General features: G+C 31.4%; 1 protein-coding gene across 2 annotated transcripts in view; it reads left to right on the top strand.

Moving 5' to 3' along the window:
• CSMD3 (CUB and Sushi multiple domains 3) overlaps window positions 1-12,594 on the top strand; it is a 1,575,929-nt gene that overhangs the window by 1,183,338 nt on the left and 379,997 nt on the right. For both annotated transcript variants that reach the window (XM_031954893.1, XM_031954946.1), the window contains 2 exons: window positions 5,378-5,504; window positions 9,207-9,409. In XM_031954893.1, the coding sequence (XP_031810753.1) occupies window positions 5,378-5,504; window positions 9,207-9,409 (330 nt within the window). The remainder of the gene's footprint in view (window positions 1-5,377; window positions 5,505-9,206; window positions 9,410-12,594) is intronic.

Below are 12,594 nucleotides of genomic sequence, written 5' to 3'. Positions count from 1 at the left end.
TTGAAATAAGAAAATGATCTCAGTAGAAAATATCTTTTATCATTTTGTTTAAAGTAATGATAGGTTGTTTGACATATGCCCTAAAAAAATCATTTACAAATATTATAGTTCAAAAATAAAACTCTAAGATCGTCAAAAGGAAATATTCTTCTGCTTCTGAAAATAATAGTTTCTTTACAAATCCCCATGTCTTGAACCAAATAAATCCATCTCCTATTCTTGATAAATAGTTTTAGGAAGGGTATGTAAATCAAAACGCCAATTCTGAATGGAAAACCATGGAGACCAATGTGTGTGTGGGAGGGGAGGAGGAAGAGTGTGGAGAGAAAGAATTCCTTGGCTTCAATAAAATGAGGTAGACAATCTAGGAATCTCCACTTGAATACAAATTTGAAAACAATAATAATTATAAACCACAATCATATGGAAAAGTATTTTCCTCCAAAAAAACAAAAATGTTTGAATAAAATGATATTATTGTTATTATTATTCCCACTTTAGATTATTTTACATCAAAGGAAACATGGCATAGTAGCTAGAAAGCTGACTGGGGTACCAGAAGACCAACTTTAGTTCAAGTCCTATCTCTGTCCCAAATAAACTTTGAGCCTGAATCAAACATTTAAATTATTAGCTCTCTAACTAGCTTCAGTGAAAGCGACTCTGTTAGCCATGTCATCATCATTTATAATTATTATTTTTTTTAATACAGTCCTTATCACGCAACAGATTTCTGAGATTTACACAGGTTTCTTGATTTTCACTTTGCCCACTATGCCATCTCAATACTTCTTTTAAAATGAATTTTATTACTTTATTGTCTTTGAGGAGGTGACAGTGACACTAGAAACTTGATGGCAGATTTTTTTTTTATTAAAAAACAGAATTCTAGAAATCTATTTGAATAGTAATACTAGAAATAAATATATTGTTATAACATACTGTGTGACTGACACTTTTTAAATTGATATCTAAGTTTCAGAATGATTGATCTAATGATATCTACAATCAATTCAGAATTAAATGCCAAATTAAAGCTATAACAATGAAATTCAATGTTAAAACAATGATTGATCCATTGGCATTGCTTATATTTTAAAAAAACTAAAAAAACACTTTGATTAATCTGTAAAATTGTCTCATTTTATCTTTTAGTTATATGTGCCATTTTTCAGTTAAAAATACTGCATATTATAATACCTTGAAACTAGAATCCTAGCAATAATGAATTATAGTGATTTACTTAAAATGTCAATCACAGTATTAAAAAATGCAGGAAAAGCTCATGATGTGAACAATTTCTTTTTTATTTGCTTTCTCCTAAAGTGTGACCTTTTAAACTTGAGTTCTCCTATTTTCCCCCCTCCAAGGATTATACACATGGGAATAAACTATTTTGATAGTTCAGCTGTTTTTAAATCATGTATGTGATAGGGAGCAGATTTGAAATCATATTTGAAGTGATAAATGCATTTTATTTTCATTTTCAGATAACTCCAAAAAATGGATGGGTTTTTCTTAAAATTTTCTGGAAAAAGTGGGCTAAAAATTGTTATGCTGGAGGGCAAGATTGTATAGTTATAAGCTTGTGGAAAGAGGTTCAGTGATGGTGATGATGTTCATGATAATGGAAGATTATATACAATTTAGATAGTGTTTTCTACTGTCAATATCACTGTACTATAATACTTTTGGCAGTTTCTGTCCTTAGCTCATAATTTTCTGTTCTCATTCTACTCTTTTTTTCTATTTTCCTCAATACATTTGATTCTTTGAATATCATATTTTAAAATAATTATTTATTTAAATTAATAATTTATTAATCATATTTTATTTTTTTTCAAATGTATGCAAAGATAGTTTCAGCTTTCACCTTTGCAAAACCTTGTGTTTAAAATTTTTCTCCTTCCTTTCTTTTCTTTCTTCTTTCTAAATGGAAGCTATCAGAATGGGTTGAACATGTGCAATTCTTTTTAGAAGCTTTTAAAAGAAAACATAACAAACATTATGTTTCCATTTAAAATTACTAATGAATTAATAAATATCTTATAAATTTGCAAATAATTTTACTTTTACCATAAAACTCAGCTTAAAAAATCATTCATAAATTAGTATACAGTATTGGATCATCGAGGGCAAAAGGATGAACTAAAGTAATCAGCAAGAAATACATTAGAAACGATTATCAATTGAACATAAAGTACAAGATAGTAAATACATTTTGGTTTAATTTGTTATTGTTTTTTTTCCTAAATCATCTAAACCTGCAGTAATTAATTCTAAGTAATTGCAAAGATGAACATAGAGTACAAAAGAACTCATTAAATTGTTATGTGCTATTTTATAGTGTTAGACATTTTTGAGATAAGATTATCATTTCGTGACTTTTTAATCAAATTTTGTACCAAAATTTTTAATATTAAGAAATTAAAAAGTGTTCTAACTTTACTGCAACAATTTATATTAAAATTTACATTAATTTCATTCTCTCTGTGAATATAAATACTGAAACATAAGAGAAAAGATAAAGTAATTAAAATGAAGAGTTATATATGAGCTTGCAAAGTTTCTATGGAAGAAATCTAGAGCTTAAAACCACAATCCCAAGTTCTGATTATTTCTTGCTCTTGTTTTAAATTGTCATACAGGAGCAGTAATGAACTGAACCAGCTACGCCCAGCGAAAGAACTCTGGGAGATGACTAAAAACCATTACATTGAATTCCCAATCCCTATATTTTTGTCCATCTGCATTTTTTATTTCCTTCACAAGCTAATTGTACACTATTTCAGAGTCTGATTCTATTTGTACAGCAAAATAACGGTTTGGTCATATATACTTATTGTGTATCTAATTGATATTTTAATATATTTAACATCTAGTGGTCATCCTGCCATCTGGGGGAGGGGGTGGAGAGTAAGAGAGGAAAAATTGGAACAAGAGGTTTGGCAATTGTCAATGCTGTAAAGTTACCCATACATATAATCTGTAAATAAAAGGCTATTAAATTAAAAAAAATTAAATTGTCATACAACAGGAAGGATATGAAAAATACTGTTGGGAGCAGGAAATGAAAATTCAGAAATAATGTAATTACTTAGATCAAAAATTTTCTGTATTTCCAAATGAGAAAGTTTCTTTTGTAAAAAGTGAGTTAATGATGATGTTAGAAATTATATCAAAGAACATATAATTAATTCATTATGTGATCAACAATTCCTCTAAAACTTTTTTTTTGTTTTGTTTTGTTTTTTTCATTTTTCTCCCTTCTAAAGGGAAAAGTAAAAATAATGGGGACAGCTAGGTGGCACCGTGGATAGAGCACCAGATATGAATTTAGGAGGATCTGAATTCAAAACTCAGGTCTCAGATACTTAATACTTCCTAGCTGTATGACCCTGGGCAAGTCACTTAACCCCAGTTGCTTCAGAGAAAAAAAAAAAAAAGTAAAAATAATATTTATAGTTTTAAAATGGATGCAGCTATAATATGTATTTCTGATATTGTTATTAAAGGGAAAATTATTCGTGAACAATTCTAAATATGCTAATGTTCATCCAAATATGAAATGTATAATCCTGAAGTCATTAGGATTTACAAGCACAGTCTTTTGATTATTTTTTAAAGCCTACACTATCTCATATAACATAATAAATTTAGAGGTAATAAATTTTATGAGCAAATATTAAATGCAATATTAAGGTCAAACTAAGTTAAATTTAAAACAAAAATCAAAGCTAGTTTTTACCTTGATTTAGGCGTAATTGAGAAGAAAATAAATGAAAGTGACTAAAAGATGATTTTTTTTAATTCTATAAATCATAGTTTGCCTGAGAGACCATTGTAAATATCATAATTTTACAGAAGGATGAAAATAATGATTTTGTTTTCACCTTGATACTAAATATTAAAAAAAAAATAGTTATGCAGGCCTTTCTTTATTCCCCCTTCTTCAACTTGTTAATTTTCTTCTTCTCATTTAGTATTCTCTTCCCTTTTCTCCTTTTCCATATAGAATATTTAAATATCTAAATTGATCTATTAACTTTCAATATTTCATTTTTTCATGAATTTAATTTTGTTAATATTTTTATAATCTTTATTTTGAGTTTTACAACTTTCAAACAGTGTTTTAGTTTATATTAGTTGTTGTGATATGGGAGCCACTTGCCAGTGGCTGCTGGAGGTCTAATTTAGACCTATAGACTGAATCTCTTCATATGAGAGGATGATGATTATACAAGGAGACTGAGAGGCAGTTGCATTCTCTGGCCTCTAATGTTCCCTCTTGTCTCCAATTTATTTTATTCCCAATCTACAAGCAACACTTGTATCAGTAAAGGCCGCTTTGCACTTCCTTCAAATGTTATGATTCACAACTGTGGAAGCTCTCAGAGAAATGACCTGCCCCTTCACGTAGTCATGGTCCTTAACAATTCTTCATTTTTATTTTCTTTTATGGAAACACGATTATTTTTCCCTCACAGCATGGTCAGTAAGTTTGTGCATTAACTGTTATCTAAATCTGCACACTGAGGAGTGCAAACAGCACTATCACCTCTGGATGCTTATAGGGTAAGATATTATAGCAAGTATTGAATCTTATGAGATGTCATAGATGCAAACTTCAAACAGAGAAGAGGAATATAGTCAGAACAGGGATTTTTCATAAGTCTCTCATCAGTCTCCTGGCTCAGCCCTATGATATGTTGACCCATTTAATTACCCCAACTAAAAAAGTCTTACTGGGTTTCTTCTCCCTTTCCTTCCCCATGGATTACTGAAGGAACTCTAGGAGGATCTTACTCATGAAGAGCTCTCAAGCACTGCTGCTTCTTTATTTCTTATGCTTCTTGTTGGGTGCCATATGTTGTGATATGGGAGTCACCTGACAGTGGCTGCTGGAGGTCTCAATTAGACCTGTAGAATAGATCTCTTCATGTGAGACGATAATGATGATACAAGGAGACTGAGAGGCAGTTGCTTTTATCTTATCTCTCTCCTCTTCCCTCTTGCTTCCAATTTATTTCATTCCCAACCCATAAGGAATATCCACAAAGGCTGCTTTGCAACTCCTTCAAGTTTATGATTCACAGCTGTGGAGGCTCTAGGAGAATTGGCCTGCCCCTTTACCTAGGCATGGTCCTTAACAATTAGTCTAGATGATTGTACAGCAGAAATGAAGTAAATCATAAAAACTTTATATGTCATTTCACAAAGCATTAATTGTTATTAGATATTTTATGATAATCATTTTATGGCTTTTATCAAATTTTGTATTTAGACTTTCAGTTTTAGAAAACTCTAGAAGATTGTGATTTGATTATGTTAAAATCAATTTCAAATTATAATTTGGTTCATTTTTTTTTTTTATTAGCTGAATGCGGAGGCCGTTTTAAAGGAGAATCATCAGGAAGAATCTTATCTCCTGGCTACCCCTTTCCTTATGACAATAATCTGAGATGCATGTGGATGATTGAGGTGGATCCAGGAAATATTGTTAGGTACTCTTTTTTAAATTCTAAAATCACTGTTCTTGTTGATGAAGATTTAAATACCTGAACGTTCCATACAAACTAGTGAGTTTTCATGTTTTAAAAAGCATAGATCATTAAAATACTGTAGCTAGATGGAGTCTGCCACTGTCTAACTCAATTGTCCAATTTAACATAAAAAAAATGAGTCCAACATTTTGTATTTTAATTAGTTAACCTGATTTAAACAAGTTTCTATGTGATAGATATCTTTTATTGCTAATTGATTCAGACTAGGAAAATGCTATATATTTTAAATTGGTAAAAGTAGAATAAGACTTTTATTTAGTAGACTTGGACAACAAAATATGTTTTGTTTGAATATGCATATTCATGAAAAAGATGGGTTTTTTTCTTTTCTTCCTTCTCACAAAGCAGGTAGAAGTAGTGAAAAGAGCTTTTGTTAACTGAAAATGTAAAATGAAGCTTTTCTAAAGACAAATATTTCAGTTCTTTCAAGACAAAAAAATGAATTTTGTAAAATATTGACAAGCTTAGAATGCTAAATAAAATAAAAAACCTGCACCACTATAAGAAGCTGGAAAAGGAGGAAAAAGGATGGAGTACCCATTTAATTCATTTTGCTCTGACTCTTGGACAGCTACAGTAGTGAATAGTAAAGTAATTAAATTATATCACTATAAAATCTACTTTCTAATTCTATATTGTTTCTAATGTAAAATTTCAATTCAGCAGTTTGTCTTAAATGACTGGACATAAGACAATGGAGTACTGAAAGAAATAGAATCCCCAAGTTGTTATTTCTATTCAATTCAATTCAATAAACATTTCATTAAGTATCTACTAATTGCCTGGCACTCCCTCAAGGAGTTTACAATCTAATGAGGGAAGACAACACATTTAAAAAGAAAAGAAGAAGAAAAAAGGGTGAGAGAAGGGCCACCAGAGGGAAGCAGATAGGCTAATGGAAAATGAAACATTACCTGGAAAGTTTTGGACCCAGCCTTATGTAAAGAAAACCTTTGGAAGAAATGTACTGCTCTAGTCCTCCAATAAGAGGATTGTTTTGTTTTGTTGTTTGTTTGTTTTTGTTTTGTTTTGTTTTGTTTTGTCTTTCATTCTGAAAGAGGATCATGACATCAGGGAAGTGATACCATGAAATGTAAGTGAATTGGATTTAAGTGATGGAGAGTTGAGTGAGCTCACCTGCTTCATTTTCCCCTCTAGAACCATCTAGGTCCAGTGGCAAGATATAGATCAAGAAAACTGGGTTGAGAAGGTGGGGTATCAAAACCTGAATTAATCAGTAGGTTGATATCAGATGATCAGTTTATCCTGATCCAAAATCAAGTAGAAACCTGAGAAATGAGGTTACTGATTATTAGAGTATGCAGGACAAGGGAATAGGAATTAAAAGTTTTTCATGTATTGCTCAGAGCACCAGATGTCTTTATGCTGCCTAAGCCTTTACCACTTTAAATCAAAATATTCTAATACATGTTTTTTCCTTACTGAAAATTACACATTCAACATTCCAATCCCTTGGGTCATAGAATCATAGTTTAGAGGTAAAAGACTATCAAGCTTAACTGCTTCGTATTTGAGGTGAAAAAAATCAAACTGAATATAGAAAGATTAAGTGACTTGCTTATGGTCACCCTGCTAATAATTGTCTGAAATGGCTTTAGAATCCATTTTTTTCCTGACTATGAGTTCAGTGTTCTGTACATTATGTTATATTGCCTCAATGCCTTCATTAAAAATGTGATAGTGAATCTATTCAAGTCTAGCTGATAACCTAATATCTAATAAGAAGTTACTCCTCCCAGTTCTACAGGTCTTTATGTGTTACAATCCTTGATGAGAATTTTAACCATTTGCATTAAGAAGACATGAGGTGAGAACCTCTAAAATCATAATATCTAGGCAGTTGCTTCTTTATCTCCCTATAAATCTTTTTTTTCCCTTATAGAAAAAGAATAAAAAATAGAAATTTTTTTCCAAATTATTTGTAAAAATCTGCTATTCAATTTTATAAGGTTTGTTTGAAAAAATAAAAACTTTTGTTTATGTAACAATAATAGTTCATAATCACTAACTTTTCTAAAATGGTTTTATCAATTTTTTATTCTAATGATTGTAATGGGCTGAAGCTCGAGTTGATGCACTGAGATCCCAAGAACATGAGGCTAAATAGTAATTGGACCATACTCTATTAATATATATGCTTGGAAAAAGAATGACCCCCGCCCACTCTTTGTGCAAGTCCTGATATGTTGTATAGGAAATGACAATTTTGGTGGGTGGAGGCAGGGGGAGCAAAGAGAGGAGCGGAAAGAGAAGGCTGGCTGGCTTCTGCTCTGGCTGGCTTCTTGACTCAGCTGCACACATTGCTATAGCAATCCCCCCTTCACCTCCGATCCCCCTTCACCTCTGATCCCTCTTCACCTCTGAATCCCCTTCACCTCCGATCCTTCTTAACCTCTACTAAGAATAAAGATTGAAGATTTTCCCTTAATCTGAATTCCTGACTCCGGCTGATGTTAAAATATGCAGTCATCACAAATGATAATCTGCCGATACAAACAGAATATGTATTTTTACATTTTAATCAAAGAAGTTGAGAAATAAATATTTTAATATTGAGTCTCTATGTAAATAATCAAGCTCAGTTTAATCATACAGGTAGTTAAAGTGAAAAGCATCAAAAATCCATCTACTTTGTCCCAGTTACAAGGATTTTGAGATAATTCATTTTCTGAACTATGTTGACCTATTTTGTGTAGTTCATGTTGTAGTGTCATGTTCATGTTGTATATATATGTATATTTTAATAGAATAATTTATTATACCATATTAAAGTACCAAAGGTATATATAAGCAAAATACTTCCATATATATAATTGTATTTTATGGATCAAAATCCATTACAGAAAATCAGCAAGAACATAAATTCTGCTGAAAATACAAGATCCCATAAATTAAATTAGTGTCTAGTCAGATAGCAAATGACTTCAATGCAAAGGTAAGCTTGGAAATAGATATATCTATATCTATATATAAACCCATGTGTGCATAGATGCATACATCTAGATGTATATAGATGTGCATAGATAGATGAATACATGTATGTATGTATGCATGTGTATACATATACACACACCACAGTATATGAAATACAACATACCTGAATACAATAAATTCAGCCTTTGCCCTGAATGTTATTCAATTTTACATATGCTTGTCAAGGATAACACTGAATAACACTAAAAGGACTTACATTATATATGTATATTTTTAAAAGTTTATTGTATATACTATATATATAATTAAAAATTAAGAGTATCTCTTTTGTAATATATCAAAACACATGTTCTACTATTTTTATTGTAATTCATATATATTTGTTATGCTCTATTATATATTTCAATGAAATAGATTGATCTTAGTGAAAGAGAGAAACTCATCATTAGATTAGCTACAGGAGAATGAATTGCTCAACTAAAGGAATTTACAAATGCGATGTTGTAAACTATGGAATAATTATTCCCTGCACAAATAGAGGCTTACTGGTAGGAATTACAAATTATTTAGTTATGCTGGTATTAATTATAAACTATTGAAGATAATGGCAACAATATATTTTTATATATTTTTTAAAACTTAAGATAATTTAAAATACTGAAATATATGTGTATGCTTATCTCACAGTTTACAGTTTCTTGCCTTTGATACTGAGGCATCACATGATATCCTACGAGTTTGGGATGGTCCACCTGAAAATGAGATGCTGCTAAAGGAAATTAGTGGATCCCTCATTCCAGAAGGTATCCATAGCACACTAAACATAGTAACAATCCAATTTGACACAGATTTTTACATCAGCAAATCTGGATTTGCCATTCAATTTTCAAGTAAGTTTCATATTTCTTTTCTATTGTTTCTGTTATATGCCAAATCCTATATATGCTTCTAATTCTTTGAATTTGCCTTTTTAGTTGTCTTTTTTTTAAATCTAGAAATAATGTTTTCATGGCTCTGGCTTTCATAATGTTAGAATGATAAGCTTATTTTCCTAGTAACATGGATGACATTTCAACAGTCAGGTTCAGTTTGTTGCAAATTAATTTTTCAGTGAAAATGAACCACTTAAAACTAAGATGAATATAATGTACCAAGTAAATTTAAATTCTTTTTTAATAAATATGCTTGGAAAAACTGACTGAGGAAAGATAATAAGTGGGAGCAATTAAAATATAGCCAAAAATAGAAAACAAAAGATATTAAAGTGTGTATTATGTTGTGCAGAAGGGAGAAAAAGAATCCTCAAATTTTTATAATTGTATTTATTCAATTTTTTGTTTATTGACATATTATTTGATAAAACATTTGAAATCTACTTAAAGGTTTTATATGACAAAGAAGTGACATTTATTTCTAATTTCTTTTTTTTTTGCTATCATACTGTTCAATTGATAAATTACCTGTTTCCATCAATAATATGTAAATATTTATTAAGTGCCTGCCTATTATATGACAGTGTGCTAAGCACTATGGATGCAAATTAAACCAAATATATATAAATATATATAGGAAAAATATATGCATATATAAATACACACATACACATATCTATACATATGTATCTGTGTGTGTGTGTGTATGTGTGTGTGTGTGTGTGAATATATGAAATAACAGTGGGAAGATACTGGAATTAAAATAGGTTGAAAAAGGCTTCCTATTTAGAGTGGGATTTTAGTTGGAACTTGAAACCAGGGAGGTCAGTAGTTAGAACAAAGGACATAAAGTATTCCAGGCATGAGTGACTGAATGACCGGAGTCAATATAAGGAGTATCTTGTTCATAAATATTTTAATAATTGCTGGAAAAATGATGGAAAATAGACATTACTAATATTAATTTTACTTATATTAACTTATTTGTAATTGGAGGTGGAGCTAAGATGAAAGAGTGAAGGTGGGCACTTGTCCACTTGTCCCCCAAATCCATCCAAATTCCTTTAAATAATGGTCCTAAACAAATTTTGAAGCAACAGAACCCACAAAAAGATGAAGTAGAACATTTTCCAGCCAAAGACAACTTAGAAAGTGAGTAGAAAGCTCTATGGCACAACAGTGGGAGTCAAGGGGGCTGTCCCAGTGCAGTTCACACCAGCACAGCCCTGGCCCTCATCCCAATTCTGGCCTGGGTGGCAACAAATTGGGAAATTGCCTTCGGGCCTCTGATTCAACAGTAGTAATGGCAGTTTCTAGACCTCTCATCTTACAGATAATAAAGACAACTTGGAAGGCCAGCAGGAAAGATTTGTTATTAGGGTGAGAAGGCCTTGGGAAATGAGCAAACCAGGAGACAACATGGGTAGCAGTGGCTGTAAACTACTAGCATTGAGGAAGGACTCTATTGTTTTAGTGCTAGAATTTATAACATAGTGAAGCGGGCATAATCCTCACAGTTTCAGGGCAGAAGAGACTGCTTTTGGTCAGGTCCCTAGAAGTATCTCTTAAAACAGCTGCACAAAACCTCTGAAGCATAGAAGGGTGCACACTCTGTCCTGGAAACAAAACTCTTTTTAACAAAAAATTAAAAGGTGAGTAATAGGCTGGGAAAATGAGCAGACAACATAAAAAAAAAATATTCTAACTATAAAAAGTTACTGTGGTGACAAGAAAGATCAAAACACACACTCAGAAAAAGATAAGACAGTCAAGGCTCTTATCCAAAGTCTCCAGGAAAAATAAGACTCAGGCCATCAAGACCTCAAAGAGGATTTTGAAAATCAAGTAAGAGAGAGAGGGAAAATTGGGAAGAGAATTGAGAGTGACACAAAAGGAAATGCAAAATGTTAATGAGAAGAATGTCTTAAAAAGCAAAATTGGCCAAGTAGGAAAGGAAGTGCAAAAGCTCACTGAGGAAAATAATGCCTTGAAAATTTGAATTGAGCAAATGGAAGCTAGTGACTTGATGAGAAATCAAAATACAATAAAAGAAAACAAAAAGAATAAAAAAGTAGAAAACAATGTAAACTATCTCAATGGATAAACAAATAACCTGGAAAATAGATCCAGGAGAAATGATTTAAAAATTATTGGTTTACCTGAAAACCATCATAAAAACATTATCTTTCAAGAAATTATCAAGGAAAACTCTCTTGATATTTTAGAACCAAAGGGTAAAGTAGAAATAGAAAGAATCCACTTTCTGAAAGAAATCCCAAAATGAAAACTCCCAGAAATATCATAGTCAAATTCCAGAACTGCCACGTTAAGAAGAAAATATTGCTAGCATCCAGAAAGGAACAATTCAAGTATAGTAGAGCCAGTTAGAAAGCACAAAATTTAGCAGCTTCTACATTAAAGGATTCAAGGGCGTGGCATATGACATTCTGGAGAGTAAGGAGTTAGAATTACAATCAAGAATCACCTATCCACCAAAATCAGGTATAATTCTTTAGGGAGAAAAATAAATATTCAGTGAAATAGAGGACTTCCAGGCATTAGTGCTGAAAACACCAAAGCTAAATAGAAAATTTGATTTTCAAATACAGGACTCATAAGAGCATAAGAAAGTAATCTGAAAAGGGATATCATAGGGGCCTTAATAGGGATTTATCTGTTTACATTCCTGCATGATACTTGTAACTAACTCATATGAATTTTCTGATTATTATGATAGAAAGAATATTGATAGATAGTGGTCACAATGATGAGTTGAATGTGAAAGGATGATTTCCAAAATGATTTCTACAAACCATTTCTTGTTTTCTTCTTTTGCATGAATTTGTGCCCCATGTTTAGAATGTTCTTTCTTATTTCTGCCTCTCAGATTTCCTAGCTTCTTTCCAAATTCAGCTCAAGTATGACCTCCTCATTTGCCTTCCTAATTTCTCCAGCTGCTAATGGCCTGCCAAAATTACTTTGGGCAGCTAGCTTGCTAACTTGCTAACTTGCTAACTAGCTAAAGCTATAATATTTTAGCTCCTAATCTCACGTATATAAATAAACATCAATGATTGAATTTATAAGTAAATAATACTGTAAAAAAAAGGCAAAGACATTCAAATATTTTAACAACATATCTC

The sequence above is a fragment of the Sarcophilus harrisii genome, chromosome 1 (assembly GCF_902635505.1).
Source record: "Sarcophilus harrisii chromosome 1, mSarHar1.11, whole genome shotgun sequence".
Taxonomy (NCBI): Eukaryota; Metazoa; Chordata; class Mammalia; order Dasyuromorphia; family Dasyuridae; genus Sarcophilus; species Sarcophilus harrisii.
This window is presented reverse-complemented; position numbering and strand designations above follow the sequence as displayed.